The sequence below is a fragment of the Notolabrus celidotus genome, chromosome 20, assembly GCF_009762535.1.
Source record: "Notolabrus celidotus isolate fNotCel1 chromosome 20, fNotCel1.pri, whole genome shotgun sequence".
Classification (NCBI taxonomy): domain Eukaryota; kingdom Metazoa; phylum Chordata; class Actinopteri; order Labriformes; family Labridae; genus Notolabrus; species Notolabrus celidotus.
Genome location: NC_048291.1, coordinates 17,635,328 through 17,659,776, shown reverse-complemented (window position 1 = coordinate 17,659,776; position 24,449 = coordinate 17,635,328). Strand labels below are relative to the sequence as shown.

General features: G+C 41.4%; 2 protein-coding genes across 2 annotated transcripts in view; one reads left to right on the top strand and one right to left on the bottom strand.

The window, feature by feature from the left end:
• Window positions 1-18,592, bottom strand: part of rgs9a (regulator of G protein signaling 9a) — a 39,217-nt gene extending 20,625 nt beyond the window's left edge. Inside the window, exon 1 of the mRNA XM_034710784.1 lies at window positions 18,541-18,592. The gene's annotated coding sequence lies outside the window, so the exon portion shown is untranslated. The remainder of the gene's footprint in view (window positions 1-18,540) is intronic.
• gna13b (guanine nucleotide binding protein (G protein), alpha 13b) overlaps window positions 889-24,449 on the top strand; it is a 43,902-nt gene continuing 20,341 nt past the window's right edge. The window contains exon 1 of the mRNA XM_034710785.1: window positions 889-1,237. Coding sequence (XP_034566676.1) covers window positions 955-1,237 — 283 coding nt within the window. The 5' untranslated portion in view covers window positions 889-954. The remainder of the gene's footprint in view (window positions 1,238-24,449) is intronic.

Below are 24,449 nucleotides of genomic sequence, written 5' to 3'. Positions count from 1 at the left end.
CCATCAATCTACCCCCACACAAATAGGTTTCATTATGTGTGTCTACCTGATTCAGGCTGAGAGATATTACTACATAAATGTGTGTAACCCGCCCAAAAATATTGAAGCGTGGGCGCGCTCATGTACTTTATCATGCGCGTGCCTCGCCTTGAACTGTAGCTCTCTCTTAGGCTGCGTTCACGAACACAGGAAAAGCTGACATTTTTTTGGAGCACACACTTCATGCCTTATAACAATGTATGTCACTGGCAAAAAAAAGTCAGGTTTGAAAATGATTGACTAAAAGTTAACTTGGAATCCCACATTAGAATAAATCACACATAAAATGACAAGGTTAGAAATTAATGTAATTCATTTATCTAGATATATGTGAAGAGAATTTGTTATTCTCGTGAGCCCGACTGGAATTGAGATCATTTGAGAAATATGTATGTTGTCTTAAAACAGACACATTGCTTGCATTTGATGACTTTGTTTTATTGTTTTGCAAACTTTGCACAGTAAAAGTTCAATTTGCGTTCAGATTTACAGACTTAATCTAAGCTGTGAAACTCTCACTGGACACTGCACAAGAAACATACAATATAATCAGATTCCATTTAACAGCTTTGTAATAAATTGTGTCTTTACACATATATAATAATGTGTTTTTTCAAAATGTATTCATGAAGTTAGTAAGAAAATAATTATATAACAGCACCTTTATGATCACGGTTTTCAAAGTATTTTTTTATAAAATGATTGGACATACCAACTGCAAAACACTAAGGCAGTGGTTCTCGATTAAATGAGAGTGTACAAATTTAACCAAACAAATACTGACAAATGTGTGTACGCTGGGGGAATTTTAGGTAAAAGTTATATTAGGTTAATTCCTACGATGCCTGAACGCAACTTCGGACTGGGGTGAGCTCAGACCTCCTCGCTGTCTGTATCGATGAAGTTGTTTCAAAGATGGCGGATTTCCTGCCGTCCCGTTCCCTCTTATCTGTATGTTTCCCTAACTGTCTCCTCACAAGCGGCGAGGCAGAACAGTTGCGGAAATCTAAAGAGATAGATAAGTGTATTAATCGAGATAAGACTTATGTAAAAAGGCTAGTGAAGATCTTATTGCTTGGAGCTGGCGAGAGTGGAAAGTCCACTTTCCTCAAGCAGATGCGCATTATCCATGGGCAGGACTTCGACCAGAAGGCAAAAGAAGAATTCAGAGCTACGATTTTTAGTAATGTTATAAAAGGTAAGAAAGACAAGAGCACTCATTTGAACACTTTTTGTGACGCTGGCGTGTGTATTGTTCAGTTACTTTGGGGTAGAACGAGCATTGAGTTGGACGTTGGTAGCCATGCTAGCAGCAACTGAACCGACTGAAGGGGCACTTCTCTGTGTTCGACAATGCTAGTATGGTAAGCTGGTTAGCGACCAAGAAACGCCCGTGTTTGTGTTTGTCTACATGATGTGGAAGGGGGCGGTGGCGCGTGCAGTTGGGGTCTTAATATGGATTTATTTAGGCTGTCTAAGATATTAAAACAAATGTTACTCTTTCGTTATGTCAAGTCACATAAAACGTCAGTGAACAATGGTTTGACATTGTCTAGCTTCCCTCGTGGCTGCAGTTATCACCAAAACATGCCACCTTGTCTAGCATAGAGGGAATATTACACCAAAGTCCTTGACAGTGTGCCTGTTTACTGTTAACTTGTCCATTATTATATTACATCATAGACAATTATACACAACCAATCTACAACACGCCTCAACCTTAGCTAAAACAAAATGAGACATGGGCGAAATTGTTAGGAACAGCCAAGTGTCTTCTGTCAATTTTAATGTTTTGCAAAATCTGTTTGTTTTCTGAGGACTTCCAAGTTTGAAATGTAAATGGCCCTCAGGACAGTTTCAGTTCACATATCTGTGCTACGTTTAAGACAAGTGGGAAAATTGTCATCTCAGATGTACAGCAACATTTGAAAGCCTTCTATCAACTCTCCAGTTAACAGAGATCACAGACATAAACACCACACTAGTTCTGTGTTAAATGCTAACAAACCTTATCAAGATGCAATGAAAGGTGTACATTTTTAAGATGTACCCTAAACAAGTCAACTGTTGCATTATTGAACAGTTAACTTGCTGTTAACTCAGATCTCTGTGTGGAGAGTAATCACACACAGACACGTAAACTGTTGCATTAAAGTTACAGAGTAAATAAACCAACATAGTATTAGATTATTTAAAGTAGGTTGTTTTTTAAAATTATTTTTTTGTTTATTTTTACATGTAAATAAATATTATACAATGATATAAATGTATCCTTGCATTAATGTAAAATCAGACTTTGCATGTTGTTATAGTTTTCCATTACTGCAGAAATGATTGTTTACCCTCATTGACATTTAAAGGGATAGTTTTTTTTATTTTTATGTAGGTATGTATGAGATACTTATCAATAGTGTTCTGCCCACAGGGAGTCCCCTTCAGCTTGGCCCCTTGGTTGAAAAGGTGGCCAGAAAACTGGAATTGAAGCTAGGCTATCAACCCCTGCAGATGGGGTGAGCTCACGTACATTTAGCTCATTTTGAGAAGCTCCAACCCAAACACTAACATTGCTGAAAGTCGGTGCTCTATTTGGACATTTTTAGCGCTTTATTTTGCATTCCTAGTCAAAGCAAAGATGATTAGGCTCTCTGGCGGCAAAGTAAAGTTGTAAAATGAGCTAAATTACACGGCAGAGCTGACCCTGTCTGCAGCGGTTGTAAGACCAGCTTCTGTTCTGGTTCTCTGCTTTCTCAACAAAAGGGCTGAGCTGGGATACCCTGTAGGTAATACACTTAGTATTGATAAGTATCTCAAACAATCCCACTTCAAAAAAACTTCTCTATCCCTTTAGGTTATTTACTGGAAACAGTAAAACCTTAGTGGCTGCTATTCAAACTCTTTGTATGTCCTGCTTACCATGCTGAGTGCTTAATATGTAGTTGGCTTACTTAGAGCAGACTTGGCACAGTTAATTATGACAAAAAGGAAATAATTGCTTGGTGGGGGCATCAATGTTAACTCGGCGAGGATATAGTACCAGCAGGGTAACAGGTGTAAAAGATGCGTTTTGGGGGAGTAAAAGAGGCATGGCAAGTGTGTGCATATGTGAAGCAAATGTTGTGAACCGCAACAAACGTTATCCCAAGACGCTTTTACAAACATAGCAGGTCTAGACCATACTCTATGAAAATTATTAACAAAATACCCAACATCAAGACAGGATAAGATCCAGTCCTCGATCTTATCTCATCTTCATCCACCATGAGCATTGCACCTCGCAGTATTTAGTTAATTACAGCAGCAAGGAAAAACGTCCCTTTGACAGGCAGAAACCTCGAGCAGAACCAGACTCATGTTAGACAGCCATCTGCCTCAATCGAGTTGGGGTTGGAGAGAGGGATAGAGGAGATTAAGAGAGAGAGAGAGATGATAGTGATGAGACGGATAGTAGTAGCTGTTGCTGCTGGAGTCCGGCACGTCTGTAGTCCGAAGCTTAAATAAATACAACCCTTCACACACCTTCTGGCATAGATGTGCATCTTTATTCATAAAAGTTATGCTCAGGAACCATGAGACAACTTTCAGTGGATAGGGAATCCTTTTTGTTATTAGTAAGAGTCTCTCAGCAGAACTGTGGCATCTGAAAAGTCTTCGAACTTATTGGTCTATAAAATTCTTGATCATATTTGATAATGTTTCAGGCTGTTTTCAGTCCTTTGAGTCTTAACAACTGTTTTTTGGTAGGTGTTTGTTCAGCTGTTTGAAATTAGGTTAAGTTAATACCATCAATGTTTCCCACACAATGACTTAACCTACAACTAAAGCTGTCGGCTCATAAAAGTGTTTAAACTTGAGTTTATCTTTTTTTTTTTCAGAATGTGACACAAGTGAGCAACTGTATGACAGCACCAGATTAAAGTTCTGCCATCACTACGGCTTTGTACTTGCACATTGCACCCCAAAACAGAGTAATATTGTTGTCCCACTGTGTGATTACTTGCATTACAGCGTTGCGGTCGTGCGAAAGGCACCGCTTGTAAACACACAGTGGGAGCGCCACACACACACACACACACTCAAACATGCACGCACACACAGCACTGTTCTGTCTTGCTTGCTTTGACTCTTCACATCACCACAGTCTTCCCATCGTTTCTTCCCTCTTGAGTTAGAGAGAGGGAAGCACAGAGTGAAAGCGCACATACACACTCCAGTTTCCACACACTTGGTTGAGGCAGATGGCTGTCTAATGAGTCTGGTTCTGCTCGAGGTTTCTGCATGTTCAAAGGAAGTTTTTCCTTGCCGCTGTAACGAGCTATACTGCGAGGTGCAATGCTCATGGTGGATTAAGATGATATTAGATTGAGTCTTGTCAGTAAGAGGGGACTGGATCTTATCCTGTCTGTCTGCCTGAGTGACAGATGTCTCGTATGAATGAGTCTTACACAGTTTCAGGGTGTTTTGGTAGATCTGTGCATTAGGGCTGTCACTTTTTCAAAAAATATTTTTCAAACAACTCTAGAAGCCTTTTGGAGGAGAGGTGAAACGCCTTCAAGAATTTCTACCAAGTCCAGTTGCCTTACGGATCAAGCTTGGAATTATCATGACCTGGATGACTGAGACCCTTCACAGAAAACTCTAGAACAGAACTTGCTAAAGATCGAACACACAGCGGTACAACATAAAAAAAGATAGGAGCCCAATGAAAATTTAAAGGACAACGCCTTCTGTTGTAGAAAATAGAAAAACAACATGAGAACATTTAAATAGCTTTTAACTTTAACAATAAAAATAAAAGCACTGGACCAACAGCCGCTTGACTATCCAAACAGTCCAGCCTATTTTTTTTATTATTTGCCAGAAATACAAGTGTATCAACCTCATCAGGAGTAGCTCTTCTTTTATTTACAATATCTTATCAGTTCTTGATTCTGATTCCATTATTTTTGGAGAGTAAAAAGTAACCTAATATTTATAATTACCAATTTTAGTCTAAATTGTTGGAATATTTAGGCTCTCAAAACTGAACTGTCAACTGTGACAAGAGTTTTTCTTTATTCAATCATTTACAAAAAATAACATTACTTGATCCTATAAGGATATATCAACTAGGGGTGAGCCCGACTAAGGATTTGCTTAGTCGAATCTGATTCATCACATTTTGCCCATTGTCGACGAATAGTCGAATGTTTGTTGTTTTTCCTTATTGACTTAAGTCTGCATGATGGTGACCGCATGACAATATTACACATAACCCTTTACAATTAAGATACTCGTAGCTTAAAGTAAAAGGGACAACAGAATATTATAAATATAAAACATAGATGTTTTAAATCTATATTGCACACAAAAACAACAAGGTGATGATGGAGAGAAAACTTAAATAAGGCCACCATCAGTTAAACATGGAACAACGCGCCGTTATAGAATAAGGAATCAGGAGATATTTAAACAGTGTACACACAGCGGAGAGCAGCGCTGCGGAGGGTAGTTTGTCCAACTAAAGGCTAAACATTTGTATAATGTTCAAAATCAAACCTGAACCAACTAAAGGGTTTTTAAATCTCTTAACAGTACCTTTTAAAACAGTCTTTCATCGCGTCTTTGTCCGCTTGAGTCTTTTCAAATTGTACGCGAGGAAAACCATCATGTTTACGCGCAGACGTGCGCTCCTTGCTTTGTTGACTGTAAATCCTGTCTTTGAGAATATCCTCTCTGATGGTGTGGAGGTGGATGGGCTGCTGTGGATTGTTTTTGAGGCTTCGGACAGCTTTGGGTATCCCTCATCGTTCTTTTGGCCCTGTACAGTTTTTGTGTGGTCCGGTAATCCTTGATCTCACAGCCCTCTTCATGAAGCTGCCCCTCATCTCTATTACTATTTTTAGGATCAACTAAAGTTTTATTTCCTGACATTTTGAGCTACCATGAACGTAGAAAGATTTAAAGGCCAGCTGAGGTACGTCTGCTCCACAGGTCCCGCTAAATGGTCCACCTTTAATTACCAGGGGAGATTTAATTACCATTTTAAGGAGATTTAACACTTCAAGAGCTGTTCTCAGAATTACATTAAATAAGTCTATATTTATATCAAAATAGGCTAAATGAGACACTACTTTTACGGGAAACAGGAAAATAATGTAAAATTAGACATTGAGCACCCCCATGGTTTGAATGGAATGATCCACGTTTCATATGCAAATATTGGACTATGAGATTGGCAGTCGACTAAGGCTCGTTAGAACAAATCGCCGAATATTCGACTATTTGGGGTCACCCCTAATATCAACAAGCAAAATTATGAATCAGAACTATAACAAAAACACTATAATTTATAAAACTTATCAACATGCATATTTATTTTAAGTACCTTAACACTCGTAACTCAACATTGGCAAAAGGGTGTGTCCCCCCTACCGTTGTTGCACTTAAATATCAATATTCTAGTTGTCTTAGAAAATCCACATTGTACGGCAGGCTTGGACCTGGGCTGTTTGATAGAAATGAAAAGTGAAATACCTTTCACTTCTCTGATGACTGGCTTGTGTGGTGCATCAGAAGTGCTCAGTTGAGAGAACATGATATACTGCAGAGGCAGGCTAGCTGATGCTGTGGTTTAGGCGTTAGTGGAGAGAGGGCCTGAGTTGCCACTTAAAAGGGTTTCAGTGTGTCCTTAAGTTCCCCAACTACAGTTCCTAGGAAGCATCACTATAGCTACCTGTGCTGCTTGTTGCTTAGATGTTTTGCCAACTATGTTGTGGAACTTAAAATACTTCCAAGTTTTGGTGGTGATCGTCCACACGACTTTACTTACACATGTCTTCCATTTTTGTAGAAAAGAAATACGGTTTTAATTTAAGAGTGGCGGCCATGATCAGGTTACGCCGAGAGTGCCCTTTGCTAGTTGAAATGTCAAACTGCTTAGGACTGCCTGATCTGATGACAGACTGTATAGTAGGGCTGAACGATTAATTGCATTTGCAATAAAATCGCGATATGATAAAACGTGATTTCTATCCACAAAGGCTGCGATTTGACTGCTCAACGTGACTTGCGAGCGGAGCGTAGCAGAGCAAAGCAGGCAGGGAGAGAAGTCAACGTTGCACTTTAATCTGTCGCACAATGAACCCAGGCTCCACAAAAGTACCAACGACGGACAGCACCTCAGTTGTGTGGATTTACTTTGGCTATAAAAAAAGAAGATGCTGCGCAACGACAGGTATTGTGCAGAACCTGCAGACGTTTTCCATGTCAAAAACAATGCCAAAGGCGTTTATCCCTAAATCAAAATTTCCTTCACGACACAATGTAACTGATGGTATTAAACAACTACAGATCACATTGAGGTGTTCAAAACGTTAACACGCTGAATATCCGTCACGGCACTGGATCTGATAGGTTTCTATTCTAGTCAATGTGTTAACCCCCACTGGATCCGCTCCGTTGCGTTCCAGTTGCGTCTCTGATCCGGCAGGTTGGAACCATAGACTGTAAATAAAAATGGACAGTGTTGCTCCGCCTCTTCCTGTTGTACAGTTCTGAAGCCAAAAAATCCCTCTCCTGGGCGCAGCCATAGCCCGTGAAGCCTTTGTAATAAGCTCCGCCCTACAGCGTAACGTCACAAGACGCTGTGTGCCCTTTGAAGTTTCGTTCTACGGCAGCTGTGAATCAAAGGAAACCCGGAAGTAAAACCCCGTTTTTTAAACTCTAATAACTAACGAAAAAGAAACTTTTCAGAAAAAAGAAGCCTTGGACACAAAACAGTCAAATAATAACTACATATAACCACAGCATACGGATGTGAGAAACATATATACTGCAGCCAGCCACCAGGGGGCAGTCACACTGTTGAAAGCCTCACCACCAGGGCCGTATCCGGCACGCTTGGTCGGAACGCAACAGATCAGATACGCAAGACTTCTTTTGTTGCCAGATGCCGGAGCACCAATTCAGCACAGAGCAGATGGAGCGGGACAGGAAGTCAGGCACCAAAACAAAATAAAAACCCGGTTAATTTTCAGAATAAAACACTCCGTGTTATTGTTGGATCGTTTTTAACTTAACTATGACGAAAATAAATGTCATTTAGAGCGGAGGCAGGCCTGCAGTCATCAGGTCAGAGGTTTTCAGAGGCTGATAAAGACAACATGGATGAGGAGTAGAGGAGAAGAATCCTTTATTCAGTGATTGCCGCAGGAAAACCTCGGTCACATGACTCCAGCTGTCTGGCGGTCCTGCTCCGTGCTGCGTTCCGGAGACGCAACCAGTGGGTGTTGACTAGGGATCGGAATTTACCGTAATCCTTGTAATCAATTACTCAAATTTCCTAATGAACGATTACTCGAGTACTTGCAATTTTTTTTTTTTTTTAACCATAAACAAAAAATAAATAAATAAAAGTCCGTCGGACACGGACCTGCCGGACCTGTAGTAAGTTCTGCTGCCTTTACTTCATACATCTTTTCCACTCTCGTAGTTGTTGTTCTCTGTGATGGTAGCTTGTACTCCGGCTCGACTAACGCGATCAGCTCTTTGAAGCCTTCTCCTTCCACAAAACTTAATGGGAGCATATCTCCAATTACCATTTTGGTTATTATCAGGCTAATCCTCTCCGCTCTGGTTTCATCACAACGACGTGTGCTAACAGGACGAGCAAAAGACGTGATGCGAGACTACCTGTTATCCGTCTCCGCTGTTTTCTCCTTGTCCTTTAAGCGCATGTGGTTATGCATATAACTAGTATTTCTATGGTATGTAAGTTTAACGCCACATATCTTGCACTGCACATTAACTTAACATTACTTCCAGGCATTACTTTTTTTAACTGACATGTCACAGGTGTCGCAGACGGTTCTGTGTTTGTTGTGCTTTCGCTTTCGGTGGAATAATATGTTCCTAAAGTGTTGCCGTAGCTGCCGTAAAACAGTTGTTTTTGCTGAAATCTGGCTCGGTGTGTTCTAAAGCTGAAGCCGTGGCCGGAGAAGCCAAACGTTTATATCCCGTTAATTATTTTCCTACATAGTATATTCAGTTAGGCGAAAACAAAAAGCATGATTTCACGTTATCTTGCCAGGTGCGTGAGTAACAAAATGCTATTCGAATAATGGGGTCAACGGCGAGTACTCGAGTAATCAAACCCATCCCTAGTGTTGACAGATGAGAGCGCACAGAGCCGGACCGCAGCAGATTAGAGACGGACTGGACACGGATCTGGTGGAAGTCCTGTGTCAGGCTACAACATGTGGATTTACTGCAACAGGACAACTGAACAGAAACAATTTCAGACTCAGTGTCCAGTTTTCTTCCTACTCGTTCTTATTGAGAAAAATAAGCATGTTTACGTGGTCAGGTGTCAGCCAGGAGCGCAACCGGGTCAGAATCAGTCCAGCAGTAGAGAAAAAAAAGAGACCTGTCACTCAGCCACAGCCCCCAGCTGAGCGTCTCCTCTGTGTGCAACACCTTCAGTCAGCTGATTCACATCCAAACATGCTTTAAACTTAAAACACTTGTTTGGTAGAATTTTGTTAAGTAGTTGTGGTGAACGCTTACAAGACTACAAGTCACAGTATTTAGTAAGTTTACAACAGTTTAAGTAGATAAATAAAGCGTCTTTCATATTCATGCTTCATTTGCCTTTATCTTAACATAGGCCTAGCCTATGAGAAAGAAGAATTCAATCTAATATTGTTTATTATAATACAGATTGATTTATTGCTTGTGTTTGTTGAAAAATACATGAGGAGAGGACCTTGAAAAAATAATCACATATTAAATCGCAATAGCAATATTCAGGAAAATAATCACAATTAGATTATTTTCCAAAATCGTTCATCCCTACTGTATAGTGAAATGTTATATTAATCAATTATCGATTAATCGTTAAATTATTTTTTTGGACGTTTTCCATGTACAAAACATTGCCAAATGCGTTTTTTCCACTAAATCAAAATTTTCTTGGCAACACAATGTATATAACTAACAATATTAAATAGTAACCAGTTATATTGAGGCGTACAAAATGTTAAAAACGCTGGATATCAACGTGTGGAGCAGGTTCATAATCTCCACGGATGCATTCATATGAAGTGAAGGCTCAGACTACAACATGTGGATTTACTGCAGCAAGAGAACTGAACAGAAACATACTTCAGACTCAAGGTGTTCAGTTTTCTGTCTGCTCGTTCTTATTGAGAAAAATAAGCATGTGAACATGGTCAGATGTCAGTCGGGAGCACAACTTGGTCATAATCAGTCCCACGGCAGAGGAAAAAAGCGCTAGTGGACACCTGGTGAACAGATGCAGCCCCCAGCTGAGTGTCAACACCTTAAGCCAGTTGATTCCAAGCGGCAACCTCTGGTCTCAAACGATGAAGCCCATGCTGAGGTGTTATAAACTGCAATATATCGAGAATCCGCTTGAGGCTGGCTGCAGAAACACCAGAAAACCTATAGACACCAATTCAAAAAAGACGATCTTTGCAGCATTCATGAACATGTTTACAGCCTGGTTCAAAAAACGGCTTGGCTCTATGAAGCTAATTTCTCTATCGGCACACACTGTATGGGGAGTGATTTTTTATTTTTAACAAGACGGTTCAGAAGATATTAAGATTACATGGTTTTGCCCAAATAAGGACATGACTGACTTGACTCCCGGTCGAGAACACATAGCTGTTGGCTAGGAGGTTCAAACTCCGCCTCTTTATGTCACACTCTGGCTGGTTGAGTTTTGTATATCCAATATGGCTGCCTCCGTTGATTGGCTTCCAAACAGCGCTCAGGAACAGATGGGTGACGTCTAGGGCTGTCAAAATTGCTCCAAAATGACATTTGAATATTCGCTCTAAAAAAATCCCATAGGTTTGAACCATTCGAATATCTATATTTGCGCATTATGTCAATAACAGGTGGACAAACTAATACAAGGAGACATAACTACTTGTTTATGTATTTTTATTTCAGATTTAACATGCCTAAAACATACCTACACATTACAAAACAAGTAAAGGACCTAATGGTCTATACCGTAACACTTTTGAGACCGTAGACCTCTCGCTCGCTCGCCCCCCTCCCCCCTCTGTGTGCAATGCGCTGAGTGAGTGCTGAACAAGACTTGTGCAAGCAATTAAAGGTCCCGACTCTTGTCCCTAATATAGGCAGGCTTCATTCAGTGATTGAAGCAAATATTATGAACATTAATTGAAGTTAAAGTTAAAAATGAAAAAGTAGTCCACTTACATTCTTGGCGCTTGTATAAAAAAGAGAGGAAAAACTGCATTTTATCCCAGTGTCACTGATTGTCGGGCTCTTTTAATCCACTGTCAATGTAGGGTCTTAGGCCTGACAGGTTATTTGCCAAAAACACAAGACAGTCCACATGTGAAGAGGCCCGATGTCTTTTTATTCACTGTATTCCCAGCGGAGGAAAAGACGCGTTCAGAGCGCACTGAGGATCCGGGGACGGAAAGATTTCTCTCTGCCATCTGCTTCACGCTGTGCATGACTCACGTGACCTGTCCCTGACCCGTCATGCAGTGCGCCCACTCGCAAAGCAGCCGCTGATGTGTTTTTTTTCCACAGTTGAATATTAATTTTCACAATCGAATCTCTGTTTTTGTTTTAAAGGTGACATATCATGCAAAAATTGACTTTTTAATGGTTTTCTACCTGAAATATGTGTCCCTGGCATGTGTACAACCCCCCCAAAAATGAAAAAAATCCATTCTTTCTGCCCCTGTTTTGATTTCTCCACCCTTATATAAATGTGTGCTGAAACGAGCCGTTTCAGACTTCCGTGTTTTTGTTACATCACAACAATACCCGGTCTGTAGCGGAGTCAGAGCTCGGAGCTTGTTCAGCCAATAGACTGTATAATACAACTCATCTCCTCCCCCGTTTTTCATTACCTGCACACGTGTGCTAACAAGGAGCTTAGGAGGGAGGCATGCTAGTTGTAGACTGTCTTAATAAACACAAAGGTCGGTTTTGCTCCCCACGTCTGCAGATTTGAAGATCTAGTGGATGATTTTTATTTAACATGGAAAAGTGCTAGCGCTAGTTAGCATAGCCACATAGCTACATGTTCGTAGCTGTGTACCAAGACACACGTCTACATACTGACAAATAAAACAACAAGAAACACTAAATCTGTGACCAATCCTTCAGAAAGGTCCTGCTGCAGGCGCCTCTCCGTCAGGATCAGATTCTGGATCAGATTCAGAGGGTTGAAGTAACGCGGGTTTGTGAGCAGCCGTGTATATTCAGCCAACATGTAAACATTAGATCAGCGTGCTGGAGAGCCGAGGACACATCCACTTCCTGAGGGGAAGTGGTCAGAGAGAAAACCGACCGTTCTGAGTAGGGGTGACAAAGAGGGTTTTTAAGGCATGCCAAAATCTGATTTCAAAGTGTTTTTTTGAGCATAAACTTTAAAGACATGTTTTGGGGACCTCTTATACCAATATGTTTTGATGAAAAAAGCGTAATATGTCACCTTTAATATTCGAATATATATTCGAATTTAGAATATTCGTTGACAGCCCTAGTGACGTCCCAGAGACCACGTCCATTATTTATACAGTCTATGGTTGATTCACATCGAAACATGCTTTATACCTCCCTGATATAACAAAATATGAGACTACTAAAAAAAAGGGTTCGAGTAAGTTCTTAACAATCAATTAATCGATTCATTATATTGTTAAAACTGTACATATCTATAGATGGAGGCATTTAGTCGTGTTAAGTATTTGTATCGCTGTGCAAATGGCATGAAACATGGGACTGATGTGTAAGTCTGAAATCAATACAGGATTGGATGTATCTGAGAGGACCAGCAGGTCAACAAATAGGTTGAATATCATCCGATTTTGGTCAACAGCCAGTCAATTGATGCACCTGCAGTTTTTGTATGTGTAAATACAGCCTACAGTATGCTGAAGGAGGAGAGATGCAGGTGTAAACAGTAAAATAAGTCTGAGGATATAGCACAATTAACATGGTGAAATGTTATATTTGTGGGAAGAGCTGATCTTCTGCCCAGAGAAATGAGCTTCTCTTTGTCCTTATATTATATTAGAGGGGCTGTTAGTGCCACGTGAACTACCTTTTATAAAGAGCGCAAACAGGGAAGTAAGACGTGTGAGGCTGGAAATACATAGCTTCAGCTTCAGTCAGAGGGAAGTGAGTGATGCCTGACGTGGTTAGTCTGAAAAGGAAACTACAAGTGTTATTTCTGCGCAAGTGTGTGTGTGGGGGGTGTACATACAAAGGAAGCAGTAAAGCACTATTGAAGTTCTATCATCCCCAGACCTTTAGACTCAGACATACACACAGGGCTATTCTGCCAGCTATTCTACCAGATAATTCACATTGCAACTGTCTTCCCTCCATTCAGCCTCTAGTACTACCTCATAAGGAGGATCAAAAGTGGAACCAGTTTCCAGTTTCTACGTGTTGACACTTTAGTGCTGCTAACAACTCCAGCTGCTACTTAACTTTGTCTGCTGTCCTATGATAAGGGCGGAATAACAAGTTGATAATACTAAAGATGTATAATGGAAAAATTGCAAGTCCATTTTACCAAACTTTTATTTTAACTTGATTGATTATTTAAAATCTTTTATTACTTGACACACTGTGAAATGTATCATTTTTAAGGGCTCACATTTCATTTCTCTTTAAAGGAACTGTCGAACTGTCACATGAAAACTGAGCTGTTCATGTGACAGGCTGATTGCTTGAGTCATTTGAAGTATGGAAGCTTAAAGGGATATTTCAGGTTTTTTGAAGTGGGGTCGTATTAGTCACAGTACATTAGTGCTCCTGTTAGCCACAATACGTGCCGGTGAGCTCTTCCCCTTTAATGAGAAAATTCCCAGAGGACCAGCAGGTAAGCTAGGCTATTTTCTCTGCGGACAGGGCCTCTTATTTCGCGTAATTTCGCCAAAGTTAAGAAAATATGGCCCAGGCACTCATCCCGGTGCAAATGCATGAACCAGTAGAAACAATGGAGCTGTTCAGTTTGCCGTCAGAAACCCCCTTTTGTTTTGGCACTATTTTTGGACGCACCTCGCAGACCGGTGTTCTTCTGCATGAGCACGGATACACGCCGATCAGCTGTTTGGATTAACAAGCACGTAGCAGGATCAAGTAGCAGTATCGGGGGTGGCGCAATGTGCGGCTGACGTGTTTTCCAATCGCTCCCGATAAAGCTTTTAAATATATGGGATTTACTGCAACTTTATAGTTATTTGTCAAAACTTTACTCGGTTGTTCCGTGTTTTCCAATCGCTCCCGATAAAGCTTTTAAATATACGGGATTTACTGCAACTTTATAGTTATTTGTCAAAACTTTACTCGGTTGTTCCTTGATGTGAAGCACCTGGGACACTTTTGAGCACTTTTTCAGCAGTCGAGCAGTGAGCATGATGCCAGGACGGAAAGGGAAAGCTAAGGCCAACAAAGGCCCTGAATCAGCACCAGCCTCACCTGACCGCCAAGGCCCAGACATAGACGAAATGTCCGGGGACGAAGACAGGACAGTCATTGATGCCATTCGCGGCTTGCGTTATATCAATGAAAGCGGATTTATGCGCTACGATTGATACCAAAGTTGAAGCGGTGTCTCGGATGTTTCGGGTGGAAATTGAGTCTCTCAGGGAGGAATTTCGCCCTGCTATCACCGGGCTAAAGACGGCAAGTGACTTAAACAGCAAGAACATAGCAGACCTGGAGTTGGCAGCCACTAGTGTCTCAGACCTGACAACAACACTGGAAACAGAGGTAAAACCAAAATCAATTTGGATACGTGAGTAACCTTGGTTTAGAGTTCCCCTTTTTATTTTATTTTTATTTACTTTATACTTGAATGCCTTTACGTTCTTATAGATACGTTGTACTTTGCAATAGACAGAATAATATTGCCATTGAGAAGGGACTATAATGGGGATGTCACACCATGGAAAGGTGTTGCTTTTCAGTTAACAGAAGGAATGAACAACTGACTGCTGAGTTGTGTTCAAAGGAAAGAATCAAAGTTTTGTTCACTTTGTGAACCAGCTGACTGGTCGTGGGACAGATAGATATTTAACGCCACTTCAGAAATTCTACATAGAGAAGGGTGCTTGAACCCTGATCTATACTTTTAGTTTTCCTCTATAGCCACCTCTGTTACTTTTGAACGTGGAACAATTATTTCATTAATTTCGGTGCAGTATATTTGATTTCAATTTACATTTAAAATTCGGGGCGGTGGGTGTCTGTTGTCTCAGGAATCTCACAGACAGCATCCTGTGCGGGAGAGCATGTTAAACGTGGTCTTCTACCTCGTTTGGGGAGGTATTGTCTTGGAGGGGGGTGGAGGGGGGTGGAGGGTAGCTGTTCAGTGTTATCGCTAATGGGGAGAAAAGAGGGTTTCTATGTTCTGATGTTTTTCTTGTATGTTCACCAAAAGATATAACTATATTAACTAAATTTCTGTGGAATGGTAAGGTCCCGAGAATTAAGAGAAGTGTCTTAGTATTGCCCTTTGAAGGGAGTGGGTTAGGTCTACCAGACCCAGAACTATATTATTGAGCCGCCCAAATTAGGCCCTTGTGTTACTGGTTCAGCAAGGAAATATATCCTGCATGGACCCAAATAGAAAGATATTGAAGATACAAGACCTGCCTTACACTCCCTACTGTTTCACGACTAAAAATATGAAGACATTCACGGCTAATCCCATCCTTAGCCACTCGGTGAAGGTATGGGAGGACGTACATAAATATATGAAACAACCAATCTCCCTCTCACCAAAAACACCTAGAACGCTCAACAGTACTTTACCACTGGCCCTAAAAGACCAAGCCTTTAAGATATGGGCACAGAACGGTATTGAAAGATTTGAAGATTTATACCAAGGGAATACATTTAGATCATTTGAGGATCTGTGGGATGGCCATCAAATCCCAGCCACACACTTCTTCCGATTTTTACAGGTACGACACTTCATACAGTCCAAACAAGACGGTTCTTTGGATAGGCCGAAGTACTCCCCACTTGAGTCTTTACTGACTAAAGACAATCTGAGCAAACATATATCACAGATATACAGTTTATTGTTAGAATATTCAACGACCAAGACAACAGCACTAAAAGACAGATGGGAGAGGGACCTGGGGATAACAGATGAACAATGGAGCCAGATCAATGAGCAAACGCAGAGAAGTTGCATTCAATCAATCAGTCAATCAATCTTTATTTGTATAGTGCCAAATCACAACAAACGTTATCTCAAGAGGCTTTTACAAACATAGGAGGTCTAGACCACTCTATGTCAAATTATGAACAGAGACCCAACACCAAGACAGGGTAAGACTCAGTCTGACCCCACCTTAATCCATCATGAGCATTGCACATCGCAGTATTTAGCTAGTTACAGTGGTGAGGAAAAACTTCCTTTTAACAGGCAGAAACCTCAGGCAGAACCAGACTCATGTTAGACAGCCATCATGCCTCGACCGAGTTGGGTCTGGAAAGACAGATAGAGGGGAGTAAGAGAGAGAAGTGATAGTGATTAGACGAGTCGTAGAAGCTGTTGCCGCTGGAGTCCAGCATGTCCGGATCAGCTGGAGTCCAGATCGTCCACAGTAAGAGGACGTCTACAGCAGCTCAGAGGAATCTACGTGACAATGGAGCTCAGGGACTCCAGAAAGGTCTATGGTTAGTAACTTTAGGACAGGCAGAGTGAAAGTAAGTGATGAGGGGGTTGGGGGGAAGGGGGTGAGCTAGGATCCCTGTGTGTCAGTGTGCCAGTCTAGGCCTATAGCAGCATGACAAAAGCTGGTCCAAGCCTGATCCAGCTCTGACTATAAGCTTTGTCAAAAAGGAAAGTTTTAAGCCTACTCTTAAAAGGGGAGAGGGTGTCTGCCTCCCGGACCCTGACTGGTAGATGATTCCAAAGGAGAGGGGCCTGATAACTGAAGGTTCTACCTCCCATACTACTTTTAGAGATTTTAGGTACAACTAGCAAGCCTGCATGTTGGGAGCGTAGAGTTCTAGAGGGGTAATAGGGCGCTATGAGCTCTTTAAGATACAAGGGTGCCTGATTTTTAAGGGCTTTGTAGGTTAAAAGAAGGATTTTAAATTCTATTCTACATTTTATTGGGAGCCAGTGTAGAGAAGCTAACACTGGAGAAATGTGCACCCTCTTCCTAGTTTTCGTCAATACTCGAGCTGCGGCGTTTTGAACTAGCTGAAGAATCTTTAGAGACTTATTGGGGCAGCCTGATAAGAGGGAGTTACAGTATTCTAACCTGGAGGCAACAAATGCATGGACTAGTTTTTCTGCATCACTCTGAGATAGGAAGTGTCTAATTTTAGAAATATTGCGCAAGTGAAAATAGGCTGACCTTGATATTTGCTTAATTTGGGAGTTGAAGGATAAATCTTGATCAAATAGGACTCCTAGATTCCTAGCTGAGGTGCTGGATGCCAGACTAATGCCGTCTATGGTACTTATATTATGAGAAAAGGTCTCTCTGAGGTGTTTGGGGCCAATAACAATCACTTTAGTTTTTCCTGAGTTTAGCAGTAAGAAATTTCTGGTCATCCAGGTCTTTGTCTTTTAGACAAGCAACTAATTTAGATAACTGATTGGTTTCTTCTGGCTTCACTGATAGATAGAGCTGAGTGTCATCAGCATAGCATTAACACCAGGTATAGGCTTTGCAACTACAATTTTATACACAGGGCATATTTTACACCTGAGAGCCTGGCTCATATTAAAACTGGTGTATCCCCTCTCTGCCTTCGATGTAAACTGGAAATTGGTACACTAATACATACAGTGTGGTCCTGCAATAAGCTAAGACGGTGGTGGCTGAGAATTGAGAATATTCTTGAGAAAGTATTGTCGTAGAATATTTCCTTGTCACCTGTGATAGTAATGCTAGGGGACTTGACCGACTTAAAGCTCCCCTCCCAAAGCTTAAAGGGTTTTGTGAGCCTAGCCATTACAGCTGCCAAGAAATGTATTACATCTAAGTGGAATCATGTAGACCCTCCAAATATTATTCAATGGATTAATGAGGTCAATTCATGTGCTCCTTTGGAGAAAATAACCTATTCCATCAGAGGTAGCCCACAGCTGTTTCACAAGACCTGGGTTCCCTGGATGGCCTATCTAGAGTCCGGTCAATACAATATTTAACTTATTGGTACTCGTACTTCATCTGTGTTCAAATGTCAGCCACCTGTAAATGTGTGAGTAAGGTGTAAGGGGAAGATATGTATGTGTATGTTACATTGAAGATTGTGGGTGCAACTCTCCTTATCATGGCATGGCTTTGTTCTTTGTTTTTGTTTTTTGTTTTGTTGTTGTACTCTATGGTGTTTTGTAAACTGTTTGTCCGAATAAGAATGAAGAAAAATGAATAAACAGAATTTTCCCCAAAAAAAATAGCAGTATCGGTCTTTACAGTGAATTAAAGTCACTTTTCTGCAAATTTAAAAGATGGTACATACCTGTCTTTATCCTGGCTGTTCAAACAAGCAAACCTCCTGTAAGGCAGGGAACTCTGGATGATGAGTGATGCAGACTGGAGCCGTATGCGAGCCGCAGGTATCCTCTGATTCAGAAAGGTCCTGAAGTATTGTTGTCACTAAGTCCCTCTCCCGACAGCAGAAGCTCTCTGGTTTCGTTGGCATGGGCTCACAGTTTACACGCCGGCACCATCAGGTAACGTGGGATCTCTCCTGCTCACTCGTTAGCACAGAACTTTCTCCCCTCTCTCCTTCGGTACGTAGGTTCTCCATCTGGAGTTCGTCCTCTGTAAACTCTGGTTCATAGAGAAATCCTCTTGTGTCCACAGTAAACGGCATGTCATTGTCGCTGTCGGAATCACTCATTTTTGCAGTTTGTAGTTTTTGTTCCTTAAAGTGTCTGCTAAAAATGTTGCGTGCTTGTTGATCCAAACAGCTGATTGGTGTGTATCCGTGCTCATGCAGCGGAAGAACACCGGTCTGCGAGATGTGTCCGGAAATAGTGCCAAACTAAAGGGTGTTTCTGACGGCAAACTATAGCTCCAATTTTTTTCTACTGGTGCATGCATTTGCACCGTGATGAGTTCCTGGTAGGGATGACCACAATTAATCGATTATCGATTAATTGATTGTTAAGAAATTACTCGAAACACACATTTTTGTTATCAATTTTCCGTCACGTGGAACAAACATCATGTGGTCTCATATTACACTCATCTATCAGGGAGGTGTTTTAAGTTTAAAGCATGTTTGGATGTGAATCAGCTGTAAACAGGATATTTCCCACCTTTGGATATAAAGGCAACAGACAGGTGGGAAATTCTGGTACGCTACATTTACAGACCAGCAACATCAGAGCCGTCTGAGCTTTTCTCCAGCGGGACTGATTATGACCCGGTTGCGCTCCCGGCTGACAACTGACCGAATACACATGTTTATTTTTCTCAGTAAGAACGAGTAGACAGAAAACTGGACACTGTGAGTCTGAAGTACTTTTCTGTTAGTATTATGAGCCTTCACTTTATAAGATTATGTCCGCGGAGAATATTTTAATGAGCCTGTTCGTTGATATTCTGCGTGTCAAACGTGTGTCCGTATTCAATCCTGTCAGTTATTTGCATTTTGTTGCTGTGAAAAATAAAATTTAGGGGGAAAACAACGTATTTTGCCTTGTTTTTGACGTAAGAATAATAATGTTTTTTCTTATCAATTAATCGATAATTGATCGTTAACATTTCCAAAAATCGATCACGGAAAATACTTAAAATGTACATCCCTAGTTCCTGGACCATATTTTCTCAACTTTAGCGAAATTAGGCGAAATAGGGGGCCCTGTCCGCAGAGAAAATAGCCTAGCTTACCTGCCGGTCCTCTGGGAATTTTCTCATTAAAGGGGAAGAGCTCACCGGCACGCATTGTGGCTAACAGGAGCAATAGTGCACTGTAACTTATACGACCCCACTGAAATATCCCTTTAATATAGATTCATGTTCCAATCCTGTAATAATCTAATTTCATTATTCATCATTTAACCTTTCATTAGTTTTGTAAGGTGTTTTACACCATGCAAAACCATACTACCTTAGCTCAGCTTGTTTTGGTGGATATGGTGCTGAAGGTAAAAAATACTTGACGAATTGCTTGTCTGTTTTAAAGCTGGGGTTGGTAGTCAGATTTAGATACACTTTTTGTCATACTTGTTAAAATTATCTTTATGTCCTGATGGCAATCAATACATAATGTGTTCCTAAAAAAGGTGAAAAAAAAGCTGCTATCTACAGCTGGAGTAAACCTGGGAAAACACCAACCAATCACTGTTTTTGGGTCCCAAAATTTTAAACCAATCAAATCCCGTCCTGCCGTTCTGCCCGCCTCCTGCGTGTACATTTCCCCGGCGTGCACTCCCCGTCCCCTGCCTCTGCTTCCCCTGACTCTATTAACTGCCCTCGTTTTGGAGGAGCTCCGAGGGAGGAGGGGAGGGGTTAGACGGAGTCATGAGGAAATGCTACATTCAAATTCATTCTAGTTTTCCGAGACTACCAACCCCAGCTTTAACTTGGTAGCAGTTTTAGCTCAGAGGCAGAGCAGGTTTCTCTTTACATACAGTATTGGGAGTAAAGGCTGATTTATACTTCTGCGTTGAATCAACAGCGTACCCTACGCCGGGGGTCCGCGTAGCTCCCGTACCTACGCCCAGACCTATGCACGTAGCTGACGTGCACCTCCTCCAAACTGTAACTCCCCGTAGAGCCGACGCGGACCACGAGCCCTGTGATTGGTCCGCTCGGCAGCTTTGTCTTTCCCGCATTTACAGCACTTCTGGGATTCCGGACATCGGCCGCACATCGGCCGTGTGTTTCATCTCCTCCTCTCTATTCTTCATGTCATCATGTCTGTATGATAAACAGCAACATGTATCAGCTGTAGATTAACATTGTTCATTCATTTGTCACTTCCCGTATCGATTACTGCAACGCCCTCCTCACCGGACTCCCCACCAAACTGATCAACAGACTGCAAATCATTCAGAACTCGGCCGCCCGGATCATCACTTCACAAGTTTTTAGTTTTTATTTATTACTTTTTGTTTGTTTGTTTGTTTGTTTGTTTTTATGATGTTTTAATGATTTATACGTTTATGATCTGTAAGGTGACCTTGGGTGATCTGAAAGGCGCCCAAAATAAAATTTATTATTATTATTATTATTATTATTATTATTATTATTATTATTAACATAACACGCTCTGAATCGCTGTGGAAAAGTAAACAGAGATCGTAGCGGGACCGGAAGCAGGCGCCTGGCTATCAGAGAGACCGCACTGCACTTATGCGTTTCGGAAGAGAATTGCTGCGCGACATGAACACATCGACGCACAAGTATGTGGGGCTCATGTCCGCGTCAGCCCCTGCTGCGTAGGGGAGATGCAGAAGTATAAATCAGCCTTAATGCGTAACAGAAGTAACGCAATTACAGTAATGTATTACTTTTTGCTGTAAGGGAGTAATATAACGCATTACTAATAAAATTTTGGTAATATTATACCCGTTACAAAAATCTCAGTAACGAGTGTTACACATATTTCAGAGGTCGGCGGTGGCACCATCGTCAGAATACGTAATCTTTCATTCACGGATCGGATCATTTTTCGGATCAGCAAAAAAAAAAACAAAAAAAAACAAAGAAGACAAGACAAATATAACTTTGTCCTCCATTTATTTTGTAAAACACTTGTAAACTTTTGCCCATTAAATAAAAACAACATTCAACTCAAAATGTACTGCATGTGCAAAGCACCCCATCTGTGGGCCCAGTCCTGCCTCATTCACTACACTTCAAGGCATGGCAAGTGAAGGAGCAGAGGAATTTCAAAAGTTTCACTCCTTTCTTCTTTCAATCGCTGATTTTCACCATCCACTTTTCTTTGAGCTGCAAACTTGGAGCACACCGTTTTCGTGCGTTCTAGGGTCATCCAGCTGGCAAAGTGCCAATTTGCGAATTACTCCCAAACAAAGGTGAAAGTTAAAAACTGCACTCACAGCAGTGGACTCTAAGTGACCCAATAACAGCCTGTCTGCGTATCGTTGAAATGGAGACAAGTCCCGGTAAACATGCGGTGACCCGACCAAAACACAGAGTGAAGGAATAACAGTTCGGGGGCCACAAATAGGCGGCCGGATGCGGCCCGTGGGCCGCCCATTGACGGCCTCTGGTCTAGTGGGTGCGACAGAATTTCATAACGTGGCTCAAGCACATTCAGCATTCACTATGTTTCACAGGGAAACCAAAATGCTCCCACACGTGACTTAAAAGATGCAAGAGGTTTTTCAAGTTCCTCTGCTCCTTCACTTGCCATGACTACTGCTGTGCTTGCTGAGTGAGTGTGGATTGAACATGTGGTCATCAGGTGAACACACGCAACTTTTTTTTTTTCATGAACCAGTCCGAGGACCATGTCCGTGCCGAACTGTGGAGAGGCGTCTGTACGGATCACGGATCAACGATGATCTGTTGAACCACTAGTGCCTATTATCTTAAGTTGTTAGTAGCCTACACAGTCATCATGCTATACCCCATCACCCTTCACTGGATTTATAATCAGCTGCAATAAACTATATTTTAGCATTATAGAATGCTAGTCATTAGTCATGCAACAATATCAAAATCTCCAGGTACAATATCGTCTCGGTATGAAGGCCATGGTATGGTATTATTGCGGGATTGTCAAAAAAATAAGATGACTTTGAAAAAATGTCATAGTGTGGAAAATTAAGTGCCAGGAATGATAAGGATAAACACACTTACTGTAACTGAACACAAACATAATGCTCAAATGTTCTAATCACATTACACATCACGTGTTTCAAGTAACAAGCAAATAAAAAAAACCCCTTTCAGTTAAGTGTCTTTAAACTGACTATGTAAACATGTGTTTTAACAAGAATAAAAACACGAATAGTGTCTTCCAACTTTTAACTGACAATGTAGACATGTGTTTTAACAAGAATAAAAACACTAATAGTGTCTTTCAACTTTTAACTGACAATGTAAACATTTGTTTTAACAAGAATAAAACCAATAATTTTCAGTTTAGTGTCTTTCAAATTGTAACAACAAAAATTGAACTTGTGCAATCAGAAAGGTTATGGGGTCATGTTTTAAGGCCCACCCTCTGCTTCTGCAATCACAAATCTTGAAAACAAACAAAGAAATAATATGCATCCTGACATTGTTTGTCAGCTACCTGATTCACTCACACAATCAGTTACCTGAGACAGGTTTTTTTTTCAGAAAAACTAGCATGTCAACATTGTGAGGAAGAAGCTGGGATCTCTGAGCATTGACAATATCTCCTGCACAAGAGAATACCCTCTCACTTGGGACTGAGGTTGCTGGCACTGAGAGATAGGACTTAGCCAAAGTTGACAGCAGAAGGTAACGCTGTGCATTCTCTCTTCACCACTTGAGAGGACACGCAGAGAGAGAGAGATAGAGGCCTCTTTGCAATATGAGTCTACCTCTGCTTCAATCACAGCCTGTGCCTGTGTGCTGCTGTCCATAAGACTAAAAGAATCCCCCAAGAGATCTTCAAGAGCAGTCTTTTTGTTTGGAGGAGACACATCCACCTCAGCTGGAGCTGGATTCAGTCTTTGTGGGAGATCACTTACAGACCCTGGCTGTCAAGCAGCTTTTTCAGGGCTGCATTGCACTGCTCCTTCTCTCTTATTGGGGTTCTGTGGAAGCAAGGAGCAATAAAAATGTCACCAGTCTTTCCCTTTACCAACAACACAGATCAAAGTTACTGTCATACAAACATTTCGCTTAATTGCAGTTACACAAGCATACAATAGATCTCACTTTGACAAACACAAAGTAAAATAAAATACTTACTTTAATCTGCATCTGTGTTGCTCTCAATTTCAGCCTGTTGAAAACATCCTCCCTCCCATGGGCATTCAGGTGGGGAAGGTTCCTGAACCGGGGGTCCGATGCACTGCTGTCTTGCAGAAACTCCCCTTGCTCCCCTTGGTATCGGCATGCCAGGTCATTCAGTATGGCTGTCTTCATTTGGGCAATAAGGCTAGAATCGTAGCCTGGTGCCATGCTCTCTTGTACCATGTGCTTGAGGGGCATGATGAGGGAGACTGTCGGCTGAGATTCCTCACAAAGTACAGTTGTTGCTTTTTTCAACGGTGTGAGAAGTTGAACGATGCCCTCAGCGTCTGTAATGTTGGCCCTGTCTAAAGTGCCAATCTCGCGTGCATTGCCAAAACCAAAATGCGTCCATACTTCTGATTTAAACTTTGCAGAAGGTTCCACTACTATAAGTTTTCCGCTGCTCTGCTCCCCCTCTGTGCTTTCCGCCATCTCTTCCTGCACTGCGCAGGGGAT